Source organism: Xiphophorus hellerii, chromosome 15 (assembly GCF_003331165.1).
Source record: "Xiphophorus hellerii strain 12219 chromosome 15, Xiphophorus_hellerii-4.1, whole genome shotgun sequence".
Taxonomy (NCBI): domain Eukaryota; kingdom Metazoa; phylum Chordata; class Actinopteri; order Cyprinodontiformes; family Poeciliidae; genus Xiphophorus; species Xiphophorus hellerii.
In genome coordinates, this window is record NC_045686.1 from 3,201,109 (window position 1) to 3,225,327 (window position 24,219).

Consider the following 24,219-nt stretch of genomic DNA (forward strand, 5'->3'; position numbering starts at 1 on the left):
TTATTCAGGTACGAGTTTATTCTCATAATTAAATGATTTTATTCCCACAATTTTATATTTTTTACTTTTTTTGTATGGCTCTAGTACTCTGCCGTACTAAAGAGGATGTGGTATGTTTTTTATTCTTTTTTATGGATTTCGACCAAAATGAGTATCTTTGAATGTATTTTTTTGTACTCATTATGTTGAAGTATCAGTTATTTTGACAAACCTTCAAGCTGCATTGTAAGTATTTTCCTGTAGTAATGCAAAGATATCCAGAAAATAAAAACAATGCTTGTTCTTAATCAAAAGTAATTCATGTATTTTTTTTTTTTTGTTTGGTCTCATCTATAAATACTGCACAGCTCATGTCTACTAAAGTCCTTTAGACAATAACAGGAGACATTTAAAAGGTTGTAACAGTAAAAAGAAAAGCAGTAACATATTTTATATTTCCCAGCTGATGCATTAGTTGTCACTCCAACAGGACGAAGCAGACGGCGTCAGATTTTTGCTCCATGTCATGTTTCCTAAACTGATTTCAGCCGTAAGAGCCCAGTTTGTACTGGCAACTAATTTGCTTTTATTTGGTTGTGAAGAGCAGTGAAAGAGGTTAGAAAGCATTTCAGGACACTTCACATCAAACAGTAAGCCACTTCATTTTAGGTACGAAGTGTATGTACGTGTGGGACTAACTAGGATGCCTCCCAGTCTCTTTCTTTCCCAGCACCCTGAATCCTGTCACAATAATAAGCCTGATCACAGAGCAGGCCTTCATCCATGGTGACATCTGTACCACACACATACACACCCGCACACACACGCCCACGCCCACACACACTCCATTAGTGCTGCTCTATTTCAGCTGTGTGTGTAAAGGCAGACAGAGCAGCTCCAGGATCAGCCAATCAGAGCACAGTACACTCTGCTTTATCTCTGCAAGGCTTCATCACTTTTTAATTTTCTGTTGAGACGATAAAGATAACAAAAGACACTCCTAAAATATGCAAGATAAGGAAACAATCAACGGGTCAGCCTGGAAGTTGCTTCGTGATGGAAGAGTCTTATTCACATTCATTTCCATCCTAAAGACTTCACTATTTTTAAAGAGAAAATTATGGAAAGACCAATCGAGGTGGCGTTTTATATATTATATAAAATCTTGTAACTCTTCTGTTCCTCTTCTTATCTGTCATTTTATAAATCTTGCATTGTAACTCTTTAGTCCTAAATTATCCCCAGCGTTCATCTTCTTTGTGTCTTTTATTCACTTCCAACTTGTTTAGATTTATTTTCTTGTAACTTTTTGACTAATTCAGTTAGTTTTAATTAGTTTTTACAGCGTTAGCTATTTTTTATTAGTTATTATTAGTTAAATGTTGTTTAGTTTCAGTTTAGTTTTTATTGGTTGCAGTATTAGTTTTAGTTTTTTCATACTTTTTAGATGCAGAATTCAAAAAGGTCAAAGTATTGCATTGTGACTGTATACATTTATTGAATACTCAACAGAAGATATTGTTTTTAAAACATTTTGAACAATCGACTGACTCTGGCATTTCATTTCAACTTTTGCTGTCGCCATTTTGCGAGTGGGAGAAAGTGTTATAATTTACCGACAGCTGACAAAAAAAAAGATAAATCTGAAAATTTTAATGTATTAATATTAGATAACACATTACAGCGAAAGCTGAAGGTTTTCTGTGGAAAAAGTTTAACATTTTTCAACTTTCTTGTGTTGTGTTGCAAGCCTGCATGACCACGTCTACATGTTGGAGTTTGAAATTTGACATGAACGAATGATGCCGGTTGCTCGGCTGGATGAGGACAAGCGACTGTCACCTCGTTGCACAAGTTTCTCAGGAAATTAATGGAGAGAGACGTTTCTAAATTAACATTTAAAACAAAAGTAATTTCTTTAAGGGGGAACATTATGTGTTTTCAAGGCGCATGGTGCCATTTTGTGTCATAATCAAGTAACTATATTCGTTTCAGATGTGGTAAAAATACTATATATATCAAATATGATTTAAAAGATATTTGACTATAATTTAACACCTTTAAATTGGGTCTCTGTCTCTTTAAAAACTCCTGCTCTTTCTGAAACTCCACCTTCAGGAAGTCATCAAACATGGCTCCTCTGTTAACTCTTTAACATTTTTACCACAGTTTCACAGAGATGTAGCTCCTATAATGAGCTCAGCTGATGCTTAGCTCCACCTGGTTTTTGTAAAAGATGATTTTTTACACAAAACCGCCCCTTTAAGGTATTAATTAAAGGGAATACTTTGTTGAACAGATTAGTTGGTACTCAGCAGCATAAAAACTGACTCACTGCAATAAAATACTGATAGGTCACAGGCTTGTACATCTCCATCTTTGCTACCAAAACATCCCGGTTGGCACGGCGACCGGAGAAGAGTTGAAAACTGTGCTGAGTGTTCAGGAGCCTCTCCTCACCTTCCCACCGGAGCTCCAGAGTTGACAGTGATAAATGAAGCACTGCAGTTAATGTCTGGCTGGGAGGAGAATGGGGGAGTCTACACACACGCACACACACACATACGCAAGATTGCCTACACCGTGCTGCAATTAAATCTACAAAGTAACCTCCCCCACTACCCCCTCTGCCTACGTCTCTCTCTGATTGCCTGGTTTCTCCATCTCTCTCCTCCTCACGTTCCCATCATCTTCCATTTACCCCCCTGTCCGTTATTTTTCTCTCAATCTGAGCTTCTCAATCAGCTGCTCTGATTGCTGTCTTTGTTTTTATTACCGTCCGTCATGACAACCATCAGTGTTATCCTCATTGCTCTGTGTGTTTGCCTTGCAGCGTACGGGAAAAACTCAAGGAAGTTGCGTCAAGCCGGTTTATGTAAATTGTTAAATCGCAGTCGCACCATGGGAATATTTAACACAGGAATTCAACTGCTGCAAATATTTTAATATATTTTCAGCTTGGTGATTTATGCAAATCGCACGGCCAGATAGTAATTAAAAAAACATCGGAAGCTAAGCTAATGGAAAAGAGTTGTTATTTTTACTTTTCTGATATTAACGGACATTAAGTCATCCTTTGTATTTCATAACACTGTGACTTCATAAAAAGCTGGTTTCCATACACAATTCTGAGTCTACATGCAATATTTCTTTGCACATTTTGAAGCAATTATTTTAATAAAGAAAGAAATAATGTTTCATAATAGCGCAGATGCTTATTTTTTTACAGCACAGTGAGCTGTGATGTTTGAACTAAACCATGTTTCCATCAACATTCTGCTTTTGCACATTTTTAAGTATCACTTTAAAAAAGGTTAACAGAAACAGCAAAATTCAAAATGACTTCCTCAATTTCACAAAAAAGTTTCCCTTTTGACACTTTGTCAATCCTTGTCACAGAATAGAAAAGAAAAGGTAGATATTCATAATATTATACTTCTTTCTGCTTCTTTTCATCAATGATTTTGGTTAGTTGTTACATAAATTATTCATATTTAGTATTGAGTAAATGAATAAAAAATAAAATTAAATGAATTTTCATCAGTTGTGGCTGTAATAAAGAAGATGCAGTTACAAGCTAGCATGAACATAAAGCTTATATATCACATATATAAACATGATCACAATATATAATCACATAATCAATATCAATAGAAAATACATCTGATAGAATATTTAATAATTCCACTTAACTTCGATCCAGAACCGCACGGCATTCTGGGAGATGTAGGCAGAGGAAAAGCTTTAGACACTCAACCTCTCACTGCTTCCTTGGTGGAATCAACTAACTCTCTCACTCTCTGGTTACCTAGCAACTCACTCATTCTTTGGTTACCTAGCAACAACCAGCTGAGTAACCAGCAGTTTAAGGTTTCACCACTGTACCTCTTCTGCTTAAGAAAAACAACAAAAAAAACAACGGCGTGGAGTGAAAACTGTAGAAAAAGCAGGAAAGGTCAACTCAACAGACTGGTAGTATTTCAGGTACTTAAAACAAAAAACAATCAATAATTATTGATACCGACTTAAATGAAATACGTGATACAATTTTTTCAGCCATATTGTCCAGCCCTACATGAACCAAACATCTCAGAGAAATGGAGGCACAGAAGTTTTCTACTTCAGAACTTTTCCTATAATGTGTTTCCATCTTCCCTTCAGGACATTGACTCTTTATGGGAAAAACATAAACACCTCAAGTGAACGTATAAACCTTTTTGCGAAATTGCTGAAGTTTTTCTTCAGTTCTATTCAGTTTAAGTGGAAAGTTTAATGGGTAACTTCGCAAACAAATGAAAGAAAAAAGGAGTTGTAATACAAAAGAATTCACTTTTTTCCACTTAGAGTAAATATCAGACATGTGAATCTTTTGTCTGTCGATTCATTTCCGATTTTTAGGGTCACAATTCAATTCAGAAACCAATTTTTCTATTCAAACAGTTTAAACTATGTGACCGATGAGAAGACAAGGTAGTGCAAACAAATAGAAATTTCTTCAAAACAATTCATACTTTACCAAATTCAGTCTATATTTAATCAGGACTGGTTTGTACATATAATTCTTAAATTACCCGAATTAGGTTAGCTTAAAACCCTGGATTTTTCTTACATAAAAAACATCACAGAATTACTAAAAATTGAATTTTTGAAAAAATTTGAATCGATTCAAAAATCCCAGGATTAGGATTTGCGATTCTCAATAAAAATCGATTTTTCCCTGCACCTCTAGTAAATATATTAAATATTGCACAGTGGATTAAATGGTAGCACTGGTTTCTTTGTCAATGTTAAAATCTGGTCACATTTACATATTTACTAACTACATGAACTGTCTTTCTTATATATTTGCTGCAAAATGAATTATTACTGGGACCAAAATTTTGTATTTTCCTAGTTTACTGTCCTTTACTAGATCTTTCTTAAACCCTGAAAACAGCTGACTGACGGCCGTGAGTGTAGTTAGAGTGGAGGTGGGGGTTAATAAGCCTCCACAGGGCATTTCTGCCGTGTGTGTGTGGGTGTGTGTGTGTGAGAGAGAGAGAGAGAGAAAAAGAGAGAGAGAGCTTCCCTACGGGTTTGACTCAATCGATTGCTCACAGCCATTAGTCGTGAGACAGTGTGCGGTGCAGAGAATCGGACTTAATGCACTTTGCACTGGCAGACTGATTGGACCCTTTCAGACCTCTATGTGTTATAGTAATGGCTTTTTGCATTCACACTTTCTGTAAGTGGATGCTGTGGAAAATGTTGACGGCTGCAGCGAGACAGAGCTGCGATCCATGTGGAATATTTCACTACACAGGCTGTAACTCACACATGAAATGTGATTGTTTAGAGCAGAACGGCAGAATCCTAATGCTGGAAATAAATCTAAAACATAAATTTTGAGCATCTATAAATCACAGACAGCTGCTGTAATTCACATCACTACATATCCCTTTAAGAAAAGGTTATTTCTGCATTTCTTAACTGTTAAAACTGGAGGTGATTTGGGAGTCGAAGTAACTCTTAGCCCAACTCCTCCTGATCAATTTCTCCCTGATTTTTCTGACAGCTGTCTTTTTCAGGTTAGATAATGACCGCTCATAAATACTTCACATAAGCATTAATTGGCAATTTGAGTGCGTCTTCAACTGAAATATGTTTCACATCATCATATGGAAAGTTTAGATATTTACAAAAGACTTTGTATGAGAAGATTATCTAAGCAAACACTTCAGTAACGACCGACCTTGCAGCCTGAGTCTTTTTGCTTCTCTTCATCTTTTCACTTCCCTCCATCTGTGCCAATCTGCAGGCCGTCCTCATCCATTATGCCTCTCACATTCACCCCTAAACACTTGTCATTTTTCCTGTCAAGGTTATCAGGGCAGCGTCGACAACAACGAGCCGCGCTGATGAAATCTTGCACAAAGAGAGACTCATTTGTCCACAAGAATCCATCTGTGTTGTTGTGGAAACGGCACTGATAAATGCAGACGGAAGCAGCAGCCTGATAGGACTGAAGATACTTAGCATGTACAAGAAACACTACTGTTGAAACTGATCCAGGTTGGCAGAAAAAATATGACTTGAGTCCCGACATTCAAGCAAATCAGCAGATTTTCACTAACAAGTAAATGTTTAATGATATAAACGGTGAAAACAAATTAAGAAATGGCATCAACAACTACGATGCAGCATGTTTGACAGCTTTGACTGTGTGCAGATGTAGCTGCTGTGGGTCCTTCATGTGGAAACAGGAAAACATCTGGCTTCACCGAGCTTTCAGCTGTCACACTGTGAGCTGCCAGGAAGCTGCTTTTTATTTTTTTATCACAACAAAACTGCACTGAAGTCTCTCAATATCATTGCCAGTATTTACAAAAAAAGATCCTCAAAGTAAAGCAAAAATGACACTAAAACGAGCCTCCCGCTGCCCACAAGCACACCAGCTAATGAGGGGACTCTGCTGCACCAGCAGCCAGATGTTTGAACATCTGCATTAAGCTGTGATGGAGGAGAAACTCTTCATTAGTCTTTTGTCCATCTGTATATAAAAGAGGGGAGACTTTGCAGACCAGCACAACATATCACATGCAATTAAATGTAACGTTAATTCCAAAGAATTTTGCTGGGCGATAAATTGTTGTCCCAGAAATGATTGTGATCAACGATTACATTGTTATTTTAAGAACATTTTTAATGGCACCAAGATTTTCTATAATAATAACATAATCATGCGACTGCAACTTCTTCAAACATCAAAAAACATTTAAAATATCCAAAATAAACAAACAAAACAACCTAAACAATAATAACTGAAACTGATTTTAACCAAAATTGCAGAGATTCTCACAACTGAATTACTAATCATTCAGTTCAGACAGAAAAATAGGATAAAGTGCCGGTTTTGACTTTTGTAGAAAAAAGAAAAGTGCAAACTAATTTTGTTTAGTTAGGTGTTAAATGTTTTTCAAAATATCAGCTTTTCAACGATATTAATGGCAATTATCAAGTTTATTTCAATTTATAACGCAATTAACTGAGTTATTGCTTCTTGTGATAGGTGATTGTTATTTAATGGTGTTATAAATTAAAACAAACAATTTCTATTTGAACAATTTATGGGTTTTTTTATTTTCTTTCTATCAAAAACTGCAAAATAAAAGTCTTTACTGTAGTGCTTTGGTTTCAACTAGCCCTTTTTTAAGGGAAATGTATCATTTCTATTGTTTTGTTTATTTAATTAAAAGGACTTCCAGTTTCAGTGTTAAATGTTCATTAGAATTTAAAGTTTATTGATCTTTCAGAATATGTTCTCACATTATCATTATATTCCTTAAAATAGGGTCGGAGCATCAATATTATCGTTTATCCCAATAACTTCTGGGCCAATTTATCGTCCAGCAAAATTTGTTATCGTGACTGGACTATTGACAGGTTTACTTTATACATTATTTAATTCCCTTATTACCAGTGGAACCTTTAATATGGAAACTAAACTGTGAAGTCATTGAAAAGTATCTTACCAGGTTTTGATGCAGAAAAACCACATCACTGATCCCAGTATACGTACATCTCTATCCAGAACAGGAGAGCAACAGAAGCAGCAAACTTACTTTAAAGACGAGACAGGAACTGATGTCGTAAAACCTAGAAATCTCCACTTTTGGCCTGCTTTCTCTCTTCTCGCTCTGCTGCATTTCAATGCGTTTTCCATTTTAAACTTGGACACCAGCAGTTTTCCCAACAGTTTGGTCACTGACACAAACCTCTTGGTTGGTGTGAGGTTGGCCTCCTTCTGGCTCCGATTGGCCTTTCTGTGGTTTAACACTGTCCAGGAAAATACCAACCAGTATAAAATCTGTTGTTTTTCTGTTGTCCTCCAAAACCCAACGACGTCCAACGGCCCCGAATCTGACTTGTGAAGAAGAAAAAAAAAACAAAAAAATATCTTCTTTTGTCTTTGACTCCCAAATTCCAGAAGTTCAGTTTCCAGTCGATTCAGTTAAAATATGGATTTTTTTTTGTTTGTCTTTCGTCACAGATGCTGAAATTGTCCCCGTGCTTCACCACAACCACCATGCCTGGACGTTTCCTGATTTCCTCTGGCGCTGCAGCCCTAAACCAGACAGACAAAAGAAAGGAAGCCCTGCCAAGTCTCTCTACTGCAGGCATAGGCTTTTCCTTTCCCTCCACTCCCTCGTGCTTTCTTCTGTTCCCCAAAAGCGTTGGCGAAGCTCCAGCAAGTCTGCCATGCCGCCTGAACCTTCCCGTCCGTCCCGATCGTCGTTTCGCTGCGGACCCCCGCCCTCCTAACCCCTTCGCTCCCACATCCTCCTTCTCCAGTCCAACCCCTTCCAAACCGGCCAAAGTAGTCCAACAACTTCACTCGGTGTTTAGCTGTTGATTAAATCTGAAAAAGCTCTAACATTTTAGCACAACGCTAATCAGATCTTAAGTCTCGGATACAGCTGAGTCAACACTCCATTCACCAGACAGCCTTTATATTTACTGCTTGTAAGTAAAGGCCAGCATAAAGGGCAGCGAGTGTGTGCTTCTGTGTGTCCTGGGCCCTTCATTCAGTGCCAGAGCAGACCTATTCATCATGTGCCAAGGCTCAGCGCCCTCACTTGTACTGAAGAGGGGACATCTTGGTGCCAACTGCCCTCACTGCCAACTTAGTGCTGCTGTCGGCCTGTTTATGCACACAGAAAGCTCCCTATCTCACAAACACACACACACACAGTGCCAGGCATGTTTATTGGCACCACCAGTAAAGATATGGTTAAAGTCTTAGCATATCTTTTATTGCAGCAGCATAATCTCGCTCTGAAAAGATTCTCTAACCTTAAAAATGGGTGAATTTATTCACCGTTTGCATTTTTGTATATAAAAAAAATGTGGTGAAGACAATTTTCACAACAGACAAGCCTTTTTTAAATTTATATATCCCTGTTTTCAACTTATCAAATTGTCCAGAAACTGGTAAGGATTTATCTACAAACTTTTATTTCTCTGGGGTATAAGTATGATGTTACACACAGATTACTAGAGACCAGAAATGTATTTTTTTGGTTGCCAACACTCAAGTTGGCTTTGACATGAAACAAAAGATGAAATCAGTGATGCTGTGGCTCTATTTCTCATCCTGAGGAAGCTGAACTAAATGCCGCTCACCTTGCCAATATTTAACAGTGTCCTGTTAGAACACAGATAGGTATTGTTAACTGGGATTTTTTTTAAGTAACTATTTTCCACATTAGTGATTTGATTTGATATATTTGACATTTATTTCATGGTGCATGGGTGAAATTAATCTAAAGACATGTAGACAACACAGACAAAACTCTACTGCAATGTGTGCTTTGCAACTACCAACAATTATATTTCTAAAAGTTTTAAAATATTGTCCGGAAACAATTGCTAAAGATGTCATAAAAGGCAGTTTTCTGGTTCAGTTGAGTAGTATCTTGCTAGACGTTTCCCTCCCCAATATGGCGGATCTAATGACGTATTACAACAAAAACCGGCGCTGCTGAACCGAGGGACGCATGCGTAAACTATGGCAGGTGCTGCTAACTGACAAAAACATCTTTTAGGACTTTTTACCGTAATTTGTGACAGTTTACGATTCTACAGACATTATTTACTGCCAAGAACTACGTGAATTAAATATCATAACCTGTTAATTTCGGTTCGAGAGGCTGGAAAACAAATGAAGTTTGGTTAAAGCTAGCTCAGTCTTACCGGAGACTTTGATGCCGTCAGCCCGGCCAGGTAGCGCTGTCTCTGGGTTTGGCATTTGTGCTTTGGTGGCCATGTCTCCCATTCTACTGCTGATAAAGTGACGCCAAACCAAACGCAGCCTGGAGGAGGAGACCATTGAAACCAGAGCGGCTAGTTACCCACAGAGCTGCATAACAGCTAGCTTACCTAACGTTACCACGGAGCTGATGTAACAGGGGTTACACAACTGTCACCACAAACACCATAACTTATATAAATTTATAAAAACAGAATAAGTTCTTAAAACTATAACTATGACAGAAAATACTTCGTCTCAGAGACCGGAGTTGTTATTTCTAACTAATTCCTCTTTCTGTAAATAAATAATTTTATATTTATGCTGTAGGTAGGAGGTCCAAAACGGTCATTTCTTACGTGAATTAATATTTTTTTGTTAAATTAATGTTACAGAAATGTAGTCAAATAGACAATTAGATGACTAATATTAACTAACGGGGGTCGAGAATAATAATAAATAATGTAATCTTAAAAAAAATATTCAAAATTACTTTTCAGATTCAATGTATTTTTTCAGTTGCAAAACTTTTTTCAGTTTCAATTTTGTTTTAGTTTGAAATGATATTTTTCAGTTTCAAAGTTTCAATTTGTTTTAACAAACTTTATGGCCCTATTTATCTCCACCTGGTTAAAAGTTATATTCAAAACGTACTTCTGAGCTTCATCAGAAAGCATTTTCTAAGTTATTGGTTGTGTTTCAGAGAATTGATACCCAGGAAGGAGATAAAGCTGATTCAATCAGCACCAAGCAGAACCAGTGAGTCAACTGGTTTCCAGTTTACTAGGAGAAAGATGGACAGAGACAGATGATGTGCCATATGGAAGAACGCAGGAGGAACGCTGCTTGTGCTGACAAAATGTTCCTATTGGTGCTTGATGATGTCTGTATGAAAGGTGAGAATCATCAATAATTCAGCAGGAGCAAACCCGCCAATATCACCACACAGAAGAGTTGTGGTTTTTTTCTGCATCACAAACTCATAATAATTGAGTTTGCTATAAAAGCCACAACCAAAAGCTTTTAGATAATAAAACATCAACATCAAAGCTAAATGTTTGATCTGGTTTGGTGGTTTTGAACTTAAAACCTTCATTCACACAAAGGATGTTTCTCAAGTCCTCATATGGAAGCAAAACACTCAAAAATGTTTGGTTTTAATCAGGATATTAAACGACATCAGCCTTATAAATCTTCATTTCATAAATAGTTAAAATTACAAAGTAAAACCACTTCAAAGGAATAAAAAGTACATTAACAGCTTAGAAATCAGACATATTTAATGCATTAACTTGCTCTCTAAATAATAGATTTAAGATGTTTGTTTTTCTTTATTTTTTGATGTAATACTTGTGATGAACTTCTTTCTGATCCAAATCTTAACTATCTGGATCCCACATCGTTCTACTTTGGCATGAAGAGGGAGAAAATGATCCAAAATGGTGATATTACCACAAATAACTGAGCTTGGGAAGGTGGAACTGAGTTACAGATTATTTGCTGCCTTACATGTGCATAAATGCATAAATGCATAATTCTCCTCCAGCACATTGTAGATTAAAACAAGGAGTACATTTCCACCAAACACTTTTTTAAAGAAAAAACAAGAACATTTCTGAGCTTGAAATGTCACAAAATGACTAGAAAACAAAATGGAGATATTTTGAGATGAATCTCAGAAATTCCTTAGAAAAAACAAGGAATTTCCTGAGCTTGAAATGTCAAAAATGTTCTAGAATAAAACTTAGAAATTTCTGAATTTCAAAATTTTTAACTTTCGAAACTCCGAAAAGAGGAAAGCCCGACCACCTTGCTGCAAAACCGGAAAATTGATGGAAAAATATGGATCTTTGACATCCAAATCTTACAACCTGACATCACTTTCATATGTTTTACTGTTACAATCTTTCTTATTTAAAGGAAAACCCATTTTGGTTTTAATGAGAGCTATGTCTCTCATCCCGGTGTTTCCGGGGTGAATATTATTTCCACCATATTTGCCGCCCCCTCCACGCAGCGCCTCTATGCTTCCCATACAGTGGATTCCCACTTTTTGTGCCAAGATTATCCAGAGTCATGAGCAGATCTTCAAGCAGCCTGGTCAAATATCCTTTTAGAAACAAATAGAAAGCTGAAAAATGTGAAAACGGAGGATTGTTTCAGGAAAAAGACAGATCTTTGAAATCCAGATCTTCGAACCTTTCATGACTTTCATGAAGTTTTACTGTTACTATGTTTCTTTTATAAAGGAGACGTCTTTTTTTTTTAATGAGATATAAATCTCCACTGGGAATAATTTGTCCACTGTTGCTTGGCGCCCCCTCTAGCAGCGCCCCTAGTGCCACTTATCCAGAGTCATGAGCAGATCTTCAAGCAGCCTGGTCAAATGTCCTTTCAAAAACAAGTAGAAAAACTGAGGATTTTTTCAGGAAAAAAGATTCTTGACTTCCAGACCTCACAGCTCATGACGATGAATGATGGTGATTTTCTAAATGTGAGACTGAATCATGTTCACAGCGGCCATGGGTTGTTTTTTTTTGGGGGGGCACAAAAAAAAAAAAACAACAAACAAAAACTTTGCGTGTTTCCAGAAACCATCTGGATGAACCTAAATTATGGCAGTCAGGTGGGGTGAGCCAGATGCTTTCACTCGGCCTTTCCTCCCCCTTCCTGAGGAGGATGAGGATGTGAAAACCTGCCTTCATCTGACTCCCTCTCTCTCAGAGGACCACCCCTCCCCTCTCCTCTTTCCTCTCCATCTGACTGCGCCCGACTTCTTTCCCTCCATCCTGCCACAGAGCTCCGCGGACTGCACCCAGCGCGCCGAGGAAGGAAGCGACATTTTCAGCTTCTGCACGTCTTCTTCTTCTACTTCTTCCTCTTCTTCTTGACACTGGACTATGTCTGCTTAGCGATCTCCTCTGGAGGGTAAAACTCTTCATCTGCAGAGGGGAGGACGGTGTGATCTCTGCATCCCCCGCATCACCATCACCATCACCATCATCATCACCATCATCATCATCATCATCACCATCCCTCCGCATCCCTCCATGGAGAGGATTAAATCCCGCAGAAGCCGGTCGCTTTTTGGTTTTTTGATAGTGAAAACGCTCCTTGCTTTTGGAAGGTATTGTTCGGTTTTGCGTTTATTTGAAACTGAAATTGACGCTTTAAGTGCGTTTATTTGCAAACGCCGCAGTGTGCTGTCGCGCTCTGCGGAACTGCTTCCTCTCCTTGTCATAAAAAAACATTGAATATGATAAAAGTGACATTTATCTCCGTAAGAAGTCATGATGTAATGTGATGCGCCGACGAGAGAGGATAGTCATTTTTAAAGCTGTTTTGCAAATATTTCGTTTCTTTCTGATTGCTGCATATTAAAAATGGTTAATAATGGCTTCAAACCTCCCAGCCGACCCCCACAAAGGAGCCCATCCCTCCCCCTTCGCCTCCCCCTCTGCGTTTTTAGCCTACATGAGCTATCTGGGTCATTTGCATTTCTGCGTTTAATGAGGCTGCAGATGGCTGCGTTTCTTTTCATTTCTACCTGAGAGCCGCTGAGCTGCACTGACGCACCTCTCATCTCTTTTCTGCATCGTTTTCTTCCTTTTCTTTTTTATTTGGAGCTGACATGATGTGTGAACTGATGCGGGATGATGGGTAGAGCTGCAGCCGCAGCTTCCACCCCTGCAGCAGTGCTGTATAAGAACGCACATTATGGCTGCTGGATAATGGAGGGGATGCTCCGAATGTCCGCAGTGCTGCTGCTGCTTAAAGGACCATACCGGCGTTTTTAAACCGGATCTGGCAACATTAGATACACATACCGGGCATGCATTGCATTTTAAAAAGCGTAATGCATCTTTCCGCTCTGCCAGTAAGCCATTATTAGTTTCCACTGTGGGATCAAAATCAATTTGTAGAGATTTTACACCTGCAGCAGACAGACAATCAATTTCAGAGAGCATTAGATCCATACTGGCAACTCTGGAGCTGCTTTTTTTCTGTTTTGTTTTATTGCATTCAATGTAAATGCTATTTTTTAGAGAAAAAAATAATCATTTTAATCTTTCTAAATGTTAAAAATGTGAGGCACATTGCAGCGTTTTCTTTGACTCAGAATAAAATCAACATTTGATTGGACGATCAGTGAAGCTGTTTGGAGGTCAGATCAAAAACACACATTTCAAACTGGAACATTTCAGTTTTTATGTGAACTGTAGAAGTCAGAGCTCATTAGATGAAACCTTTTCAGGGTAATAATGCACCTCAAAGCATTAAATACATTCAGAGAATCTGGACCTGTGTGACAAGTAGAGCTTTAATCACACAAAATCATAACCATTTTATCATAAATCATTAGAAATGAATGAAAATTATACGTTAAGATAACATTTAGTAGTTGGTCTATAAGCAGTGATTGAACAGTTCAAATTCTTTAGAATCACGACTTATTATAAAAGCTGCATGTGCAAATCAAAAATCTTTGACGTGTTGAGGCTGATTTTGGTTAAAGGCGATCAAGTAAAAACATTAATGCTAGCTGAATGTCCTGCAAACGCTAAATGTATGCAGAAAATGGTTAAAAATGGCTGACGTGTTGGAGGACTTTGGGTTTTCTCTCCTCGTGTTCACAGCGGACCTTGATTTAAATGTCCATACAATTAAGGCACGCGGTGAATGCCAAGAGAGGGAACGAAAATCAACAATCGCAGAAATATACAAAGTAAAACATCCACTTTTAGTAACTCAACAAATGGACGCAGTACCACCCCAAACCACTAGACGGCGAACTCAGCTGTCACATTGATTTTTTTTGTGTGTTTTTCGCTCATTAGTTTAGACAAAAAACAAAACTTTTTGTTCATTTGAAGGTTGGTCTACTAATAAAGAGTGAAAAAGAACAGAGGCGGGGCTAATTTGTATATTTATAAAAATTTTCATATCTAATGAGGAGACGTTGCAGAATAACATTTAATAAATTAACAGACACAAAACATTTTCTTTTAATTCATATTTTGAAGAAATAATTTTTTGGGGGGAAAGCTTGACTAACAAAAATCGTAGCCTGTGGAGATGATTTTTTTCTTCTGTGGTGTTTTAAGATCACAGCGCCCTCAAGTGGTCAGTCTGGACACCTGAATTTTATTTTAAATCACCATCATACTGACGAAGGTTTCTTATTTTAACTCAAAACTTAGTGTTGCTTTAAATACTAAGAAGTAAATTTAAATATTCTTGCAGGACAAAAACTAAAAAATTGTAGACAGCAAATATAGAAAATTGCTGTAAAATGTAAAACGGTGCTGGCTTTATTACACCGATAAATACAATTTACCTGCAGGAGTTTTGTTACAGTTTGTTTAGCGATAATAATCTGGATTATTTGATGAGAATTAAGAGACTGGAAAGGGAGAAGAACAAAAGAAAAATAAATGGAAATGCAATATTTTTAGTCAAAAATACACAACTGAATTAAATTATTTATGTGTTTCAACATTTTTCCTGTACTTCATGAGAAATACTTAACTATAACAAAAAATAAACTGATAGTTTAAGTGCAAGGCAAATGGAAATAGGAAGGGATGAAAAGGCAACACATCGGCATAAAATGGCTGGAGAAATTTGGTATCGTTCAATTATTGCACATAAATTGCATCTTGAAGTACCAAAACGTGCAATATATTTCCTAGATGAATCTCTAAATTAACTCAACTCTAGTCTTTTATGTTTCATGGATTAACCATACTTAACACAGATTAACACATTGTAACCAGCTGAATTAGGCTGATAGAGGGTAAATGTTGGCAGTCGCTCCGTTTCATGCAGCTTTAAGTTGGCTTGCCAAACTGGGTAATGCTTGGATTTGAATCCATTTGAGTTGAAAATTGAGGAGTTAAATCCCCTGGTTTGTTGGAGTGGAGACATTTAGAGGTAAAACCTTGTTGGAAACGTCAAGATGGCAACTATTTTGGTTATTTTGACGGCCAGTGAGGTAAATTAAGACGAGGGAAGCAGAAAAGGACTAAATTAATACTCGTACAGTTAGAGCTTGTTGCCTCATCCGCTCTGCTTTCACATCCGTTCGCCATCAGAACCATCTCTGTTTGGGTTTCTGCTCTGTTGCATCCCTCTTACATCAGCCTCCTAAATCCAGAGAAATACGCCGTAATTCGTCATCCAAGAATAACGAACTGCAGCCCTGCAGGTCAGCAGAGATTTGCTTAATCGTCTGTAAGCGAGACAAAAAGCTGTGACAAATAACCAGTGTAAACTAAATCCTGTCAAAATAAAAATAAAATAAAAAACGCTCAACACAGAGCCAGTTGGATTATGAGCTGCAGGAATCCTTAATAATTCATTCTCTACTTTGCATTTACATTTATGATGTTTTTCTTCAGAGCTGCAGAGAATAAAGTTTCCTAATGGAAAAATTACAAAGACAGCGAAGAAGCTGCAGAAAACTCCAGTTTAAGGATAATTATAAATACAAAAAAACAATCAAATTCATCCATCCATCCATCTTCAGTATTTATGTAAACTATGAGTAGATAGTGAAGGACATGTTTAGTAGGTGAGCAGGAAATCCAAGTTATTACCCTGTAATGCATTTTCCTCAAGTACTTGCAGACTTTAATATTGATCACGGATGAACAGGAGAGGCTCTGCTGGGAAACGAAGTAAAGATGATTATTACGTTTACATGGGACAGTTTACTACTCCAGTGTATTACCCTTGGTTCTGTCAGATTATTTGGACAAATTCTGTGCTTAAAACAAGAAATATATTCAATATATTGTGAAAAAATGTAAAACCACCCTTTATTTTCTTTCTTTGATAAACATTGCTGCACAAAGCAATTTTACACATTAATGACGCACAAGAAGGATATAAAAGTTTTGTATTATTTCACTATGTATACAAAATAATCAAAACGCTCTGTCATCACATTATAAAAACCTGAAATAAGTTAAATGTTTATACTTTGAATTTGCAGTTTTCAGATTGATTTCTCTTGGTTGTTTTTCTCTGTATGGATTTTATCTCTCAATAAAGCACCATGTTTTATGTGACTTATGATAAATAAAATAAACAAATCTGAAACTTGTTTTCTGTCCGTTGTTCTTGATTCATAAGAGAATTTATTGTTTCATATAAAAACAAACTCATTGTGCAGTTTGGTTTTAGAAAATATTGTTTACATTTTTACTGTAAAGACTCACACAACGTGAAACCAGGCTTTTAAAAGTCCAGATTATTGGACGGTCACAGCTTCTAGCGCAGACGTTAATATGCATCAGTATGAGGATGTTTTATTATGGTTTTTACTTTAATTTGTCCTCTGACAGCTCAAAAGTAAACATTTCTGGTTTATGTGGGTTGTGGTAATAAACTGAATCAATAACAGCTCTCTCCAAATATTCCCCCTGCATTTGAACAGCATCAGCAGCTGAAGTTTTCCTCTGTGTCTGAGCCAAATGAATGTGAAAACATTTGACTAGTGGTGCCTTCTAACTATATATCCGCATTTTGAATTATCTTCCAACTATCCCAAGTAGCATTGGCTTGGAGAAACATTTTTGTGAAAAAGTTAATCTTTTAGCTGCTTCAGTTATTGATATATAAATTATTGGTGATAACTTTTACTTCTACTTTGACGTAGTTAACCTTCACAGGTAAAACATTTATTAACAAACTTTATGCTCAAAAACAACACCCATGACAGTGTGAAAAAGTGGGACTTTAAGCTGCTCCCTTCACTACAGCTATGTATAACAGTCATCTATACTGTATATCTATATATATTTTGTTTATACTGTCAAGAAAATCCGGTACCTTGATTTAAGATTATTACAAAAAATAAAGGCAGAAAGGCTTAAAATTCTTTTTTATTTAGACATTTTTAAACAAAATACATTCCGTAGGAAACATGCAGTAAAGGCATAACCGGCTTCAAAAACACAGATTCACAGAAAAAAGAACATTTCAGTCTGCGTACATCAAATAGTCGTAAAACCGATCTGCACTGATAAATAAAGCCAAGCTGCAGCTTTACAACATAAACAGAACTTTATTTAAATTTAGATGACAACCTTTGGCTTTATCAGCTGTGCCATCCTGAGAGAAAGTCAGAGAAATGACAGAAAAGGCTGATACAAAGATGTTCGATATTGTGACAAATGAGATGAAACATACAAAAATATTTAGCAGAACTTCTTAATATTTGTTTCTTCTTTACAAATTTCCTAGTGTAAAGAATTCACTTCAATATAAACTATTTTTTAAAACTAATGGCTAAATACCGTAAGATATTGTGTAAGAGGAAACTAAATTTGAGCCATACATCAGGTGTTTAATTGAAATGTTTAGATCTTTTTGAGGAAAACATATTTTTGTGCTAGCTTGTTTTTTTTCTTCATAGCAAAAACTTATTCATAGGCATTTAAATAAAGATTTTCATTGTGTATTTAAAATTCTGCTTTGTCCCAATTAGAAATAGATAAATAGTAAAAACTAATTCAATCGAGACTGTTTGAACATGTAGCAAAAGCTAGCACTGTTAGCTTAGCTTTTATTTACATCATAAAACAAGTCAGAAACTATGGTAGAAAGTATTGTGTTTGAAGACCAAAAACCTTTACATATTTGTTCTAATAAAATAACAGAATTTGAGTCTGAGACCAACTAGCTGTTTTCAACAAATTAGCTAAACTAAGCTAGGCTATGCTAATGTATTAGCTTAGCCAAAATAAGATAAGTACAAAACGAAAGCAAATGAAGATATTTTCCAAAATATCACACTATGAATCTTGTTAAAATATTCATGTTAATTATTTATTAGCACAAATGTGAATGAAATGTAAAGTATGTTGAAATTCTTCTGACATCCATATTTGTAATTTTTTGGTTATTTCTTCAGTTTAATTTAAAATGTTTATGTTCTCGTAAACAGTACAGTTAAACAACATTTAATTTCAATAAAACAGAATAAATAAATAAAACAAAAAATCAGACAAAGCTGGCAGAGAAACAACCGAAAAAACAAAGACAAAGAGTAGCAGCTAAGGAATATGGAAGTATGTACGGAGTCCCATTAGTGGAAAGAGAATCCTGTTGCGGGTAGACCACCGCACCAGTGATTTAGGAATTTTAGGACATCCTGACACTCTGGACTGTGTGTCGTCTGTGGGGATAAATCAACGCAAACAACCAGTCACTAATAATTTATGTCTTATTCTTACAAACCCTGTCAAGGAAATAAAACCCAGTATAATCCCAGATCTTTGGGTATGTGGATACATCAAAATATGGCATCCAAAATTACATATAATCAATCTGAAATGTACTGTGAAAAAAATTGGCTTTTTGTTTTCTTGGGGTGAAAAACAATTTTCAGCTGACATATATTTCAGTGACATAAAGGAACAATAAATTAAGTTGGTTCCAAAAATTATATAATTTTATTGATATGTTTAATTATTTAAATGAATGTTTAAATAAGTATTTGTTATTTAAATACAAATAATTTATTTAAATAATTATTATGTTTATCATTTTATATATTGTAATTGTAGTCCTAAACATTATTTTGTGAGTTTGCATTAAAGTGTGAGCATGAATGGGAAAAATTACAACATGAATTTTAACTTTATGGTACTTTCTTGTAATTCAGACATTTGGTTGAGTTACAAATAGGTAAAAATCAAAGTTTGGCAAACTCAGAAGAAAACCTTAAAGTTCCTTTAAGTTTGTCGCCTCAGAATTTTGAGTTCTGATAACTTTTGTTTTTTTTTACAGTACTGTATGTAAAAGCATTTTTAGACATTTTGATCATTAGTTCTTAAAAAAGAAAGAAAAACAGAATATATAAACACAAAAGTTTTACCCATTCCTACCATCACATCTGAACATTTCTAAAGCAAATTATATGATTTAAAAAACTGTTTTAGGCTCCCAGATTAAAGGGGTAATGTATTAAGTTAACTGCCATCTAGTGGTAAAAGAAAATATTACAGCCAGCTGATAGTAAATCATAAAAAATTGCAGGAAAGCTCTTGATTAACCCAATGATATTCACATGAATAATTTAAAATCAAAACTGGTACAAGCACTAGTTTTTAACTGTTCAGATTAAGAATAAATGTTAGTCAGAATAAGTCTAATCTTACCTTTGTTGCCATTAGAAATTTATTCCAATCTTCTTTGTTGGCAGATTTTCCAGCAACTGGAAACTCAATTTTATTCCTCAGCACAGGATAACCTTCAGACACAGACAGGACAGGATAATAAGAGGTAAACTCTGTCCTAAGAGCAAACTGGAAATATCTCCAGCATATTTTGTGGATTATTATTAGGCGTTAATCCTTAATATGAATAAAATGGAAAATAAGTCTACAATAAACCAGAACTTGTTCAAGCTAGGACTTTTAATGAGCATTTCTAATCAACTAAAAGGACAGGAAAGAACGCTTTCATAACAAATGACTGTCTTAAAAACTGAAGAAAAAAACAAAAAGGTAAGAACTCAGAAAAACTACGAGAATATTTTGAGGCTTTGAATTTAATCTTGATGCTTCTTCAAGCCGCAGTTATTTTCATATAAAGTGATCAATGAATTGTGACGATGTTATATTATTTCTGGTGTTTATTTTTAAAAAATCACTTTCATGCTTATTGGACACATAAATAATATGAATTATAATTAAATGTCCTAAAATTGTCCTCAAGAATCTGTGTAAAGGATGAGACTATACAGAAAACAAATTACTGCAGCTGAATGAGGCATTATGGGCAGTTTCTCTCTTCTGGGTGAATAAAAAAACCCCACAAATGTGGAACACTTTTTTTGTGAAAACTGTAAATTCATGAAAGAGACAATTCATAGGCCCCCAAAATTCAGACTTTTTTTGTCTCAATTTTGATTTTAATCTCCAAATTCTGACTGGGATCTCAAAATTCAGCCTTTAATCTTCTGACAGAAAAGTCACAATTCATTTCTTTTTCCAGTGGTCCTAATCCTCTTCCGTACTTTCTGTTTTTTACCTCTTAGAGGCTGCAAACGCTCGATTTCTTACTATTTTTTTCCTAACTTCAAATTTCCGAGTTTACAGACTAAAACATGTCAAACATGTCGCGGTGCGTTACCGGTGAGGACACACGGCAGCGAGCGAAGGCCGGTGTTGGCGGCCACCAGCGACGCTTCGTACGTGTCCCTTTCGTCCCGAGGCAGAACCTGTTCCAGCCGGTTTTCCACGGACACCATCAGAACCCAGTCACGGATCTGCTCCAGCTGGGCGTCCTGCCATCGATATAAAAAATAAAACAAGAATGGCTGTAAAACGGATCAAATTTCTGCCAAAAGAATTTCTGAGTTTAGTCTCAGAAATATTCTAGAAAAAAAAAACATGGAATTTTATGAGTTTGAAAAGTCAAAAGATTGATAGAAATAAATTTTCAAGAAATTACATTGGAGAATGAAAAGTCAAAGATTTACGAGAATAAACAGAAATTTTGAAATTAATAAAAAAAACTTCCAGAGAAAACTTGGAAATTTCTGGAGTTTTGAAAGTCAAAAAAATTGCTAGAAATAACTCCGAAATTTTGAGATTATTCTGAGGAATTTTCCTAGAAAATTTCCAGGATTAATCTCAAAATTTCTCCGTTTTTTGGCAGAAATTTACTTCTTTTTTAAAATTTACCATGGCCCAAATTTACCGTCACAGAAAGCAAAACCAGTCGTTGCTTTAACAGGATGGATTACGGTAGGACAAAGAACATAGTAAAAAATTAAAACATAAAATATTGTAGTGCTGTATAAATATAAATAAATTAAAATTTAGTGAATATAACATCTTTAAGCATCCTTATATCCTTAAATATACAACTTAAAGTCCTTCCTTTTAATTCCTGTAAAGCATTTTGTATTGCCTTGTTGCTGAAAATGTGCTATATAAATAAAATTTCCTTTAACCTTTTTTTTTTAAAGAAAAACAAATTCCAGTTTCAACAAAAGATGTGCAAAGATTTGATAAATTCTGCCTTCAGAGGTTTCAGTTTTCGCTAAAATCAGTCCGTCCATCATCTCCTCTCATCTTTCGTGCCTCCTGAGTCTGTGGTTAAAAACCAAAAAATGATGAAATGGATCAATCCAACAGCCAAACGTTCGGCTGACAGCGACACTAATGATTTCATAAATCCACGCGAGCCGCATCTATTCTCATTTATTAACAAGACCAGGGAGGAATGTGACACTAACTCCATCAGATCTGATTTGCGGCACGACATCGATATTGTCTCCATCTATCAGGCCGTAATTTCAGCGTGGATCTGAGCTGAGTGGGAGGAGATGACTTTCTTACGGTCACGCAGAGTTTGGTGGGAAGCGGGACCTCGAAGGGAATGTCTGTGTCCAGGAAGTCGGAGTGATCCGGAGCGCGGCCGTCGTCCAACGCCTGCAGGAAAGCCAGGAGAACAGAATAAATAAATTTACTTTTCAATGACTAGTTTTAGAAAACAAAAACAAAAAAGTGGTGAAGATAAATGGAGCTGGAAGAAAGCTGGTAAAAAAATGTCTCAGAAAACAGGATTAATGTAAAAATAAATCATTTATGATGTCTGGAAATAATATTTTTTAAAGAAAAAAATCAAGTAGAACCTACAAACTGTAGAGTTTGACAACAGAACTTCCACAAAGTCAGTCACAGCAATTTCAAGTAAAAAAGTGGCAACATTTTTTTCATTTATGACAAGGGCATGATTTTCTCCATGATTTAAGTCAGAAATATAAAAAAGGAGAAAATTACCCGTCATACCGAAAGGCTGTCTTGTTTTTCATTATTTGTAACACAATAACAGCTCTTCAGAACATTAATCTCAGACAACTATTGATTTTCTCTTGATACAAATATATTACATTACAACATTTAAGTTTTCACCATTAAAATTAAAATTTCATTCCTTGACATTTTGACAAAAAAAGCAAAAAAGTATCCGTTTGCACACCATTACCACATGTATGATTTTTCACAGGATATTCTGTTATTTTTTGACATTTTTCTTTCCATTTAAAGCATTTATTTTGAACATGAAAAAAACCAACAAACATAGATAAATTAATAAAATAAACAAAACAAAGTAAGCAACAATCAAAACACTCAAATAAAAATTTATGTCAACGTAACATGTCCAAAAGGGAGAAGGAAAAATATATTAATTTTTAAATTCCTACCCTAATTTCACAACTTTTTAAAAAAAGTTTTAATCTATAGTAGGGCTAACATTCTGTCAAAGAGAGATTATATAAATATACTTACATCACACAAGTCCACAAAATGGTTGAAAAAGATAAATGCCATGTTCTCCCAGCCAACAGCCTGACAAATAAACATATTCAGGTTTAAAGATGAAGACAAAACAAGATTATTTTAAAAAAAAAACTTGTTGTAATTTAATTACTGGTAAATGTGGAACCCAACAGGAGATTTAATATTGTTCCTAATATTGTTCTTTTCAGCATAAACTGGGTTAAATAAATAAAAATGAAAACCTAAACCAGACAGGAGTAGCAAAAAGAAAAAGCTACAAATTTTAATTAATATTCAAAAAGGTTTGTAATATTTCCAGATGGACAAACCTTGCAGGCTAGGCCAGCTTCATAGAAAGCTTTATCTGCACGAATCAGCTCAGTGTAACGCAGCAAAGACACAGAAACCTTCGCTGCTATGCTCATCTGAAAATGCAAATAAACAGAAGAAAGAGCGTCAGTGAAAGCAGCATTTGAACAACGAATGCTTTTATGTGTAAAAACTGTATTGTTTTAATATGAACTTATTAAATTCCTGCAGAAGACATCAGTCACCATGTTACGGGTGATGTTTGTAAAGTTACAGTCAAAAACGAACCACAACAATTTGGGTTATTTAGCCTGAAATAACAGAAACAGAGGCTCATTTTTCAAATATTTAGTTTGGAAGCTTAGCAAGTTAACTATATTGTTCTGAAAAAGCTAAATGTTTAGCAAATTAAAAATGTTGCGCCAAACTAAATATCTAGTTAGCAAGCTAAATATTTAGCTTCAAAACAAATATTTAATTTGCATGCTAAATATTTTATTTGTAGCTAAATATTTAGTTTGTAAGCTTAGTGAGTAAGCTCACTATTTAGCTCTGAGCTAGCTAAACATTTAGCTCTAAGCTAGATAAATATGTAGCTCTGTGCTAGCTTTTTTTAGGAAAAGAAACGATGATAAGAGAGATGACATGAGTTCACAAAGAAGTTTGCAAGAACCAGCTTTTATTCTGGTAGTCCACTTTCGCTTATTGGCAAGTAAATTTATATATTACAAAAGCTAACTAAATATTTAGCTTCAAACTGGATATTTAGCTCTGAGCTAAATAATAAATTAAATATTTAAGATGAAACTGACATTTATAAATTAAGTATTAATAACTTGG

The 24,219-nt window shown here is 35.6% G+C and overlaps 2 protein-coding genes across 2 annotated transcripts in view; both read right to left on the reverse strand.

Moving 5' to 3' along the window:
• Positions 1-9,952, reverse strand: part of msraa (methionine sulfoxide reductase Aa) — a 97,678-nt gene extending 87,726 nt beyond the window's left edge. Inside the window, exon 1 of the mRNA XM_032585784.1 lies at positions 9,712-9,952. Coding sequence (XP_032441675.1) covers positions 9,712-9,847 — 136 coding nt within the window. The 5' untranslated portion in view covers positions 9,848-9,952. The remainder of the gene's footprint in view (positions 1-9,711) is intronic.
• Positions 9,953-17,637: 7,685 nt separating this feature from the next.
• ift172 (intraflagellar transport 172) overlaps positions 17,638-24,219 on the reverse strand; it is a 37,459-nt gene continuing 30,877 nt past the window's right edge. Inside the window, exons 43-48 of the mRNA XM_032585787.1 lie at positions 23,400-23,495; positions 23,080-23,139; positions 22,126-22,218; positions 20,912-21,065; positions 19,936-20,027; positions 17,638-18,950 (exon numbers count right to left, since the gene is read on the reverse strand). Of these exons, the coding sequence (XP_032441678.1) occupies positions 18,861-18,950; positions 19,936-20,027; positions 20,912-21,065; positions 22,126-22,218; positions 23,080-23,139; positions 23,400-23,495 (585 nt within the window). The 3' untranslated portion in view covers positions 17,638-18,860. The remainder of the gene's footprint in view (positions 18,951-19,935; positions 20,028-20,911; positions 21,066-22,125; positions 22,219-23,079; positions 23,140-23,399; positions 23,496-24,219) is intronic.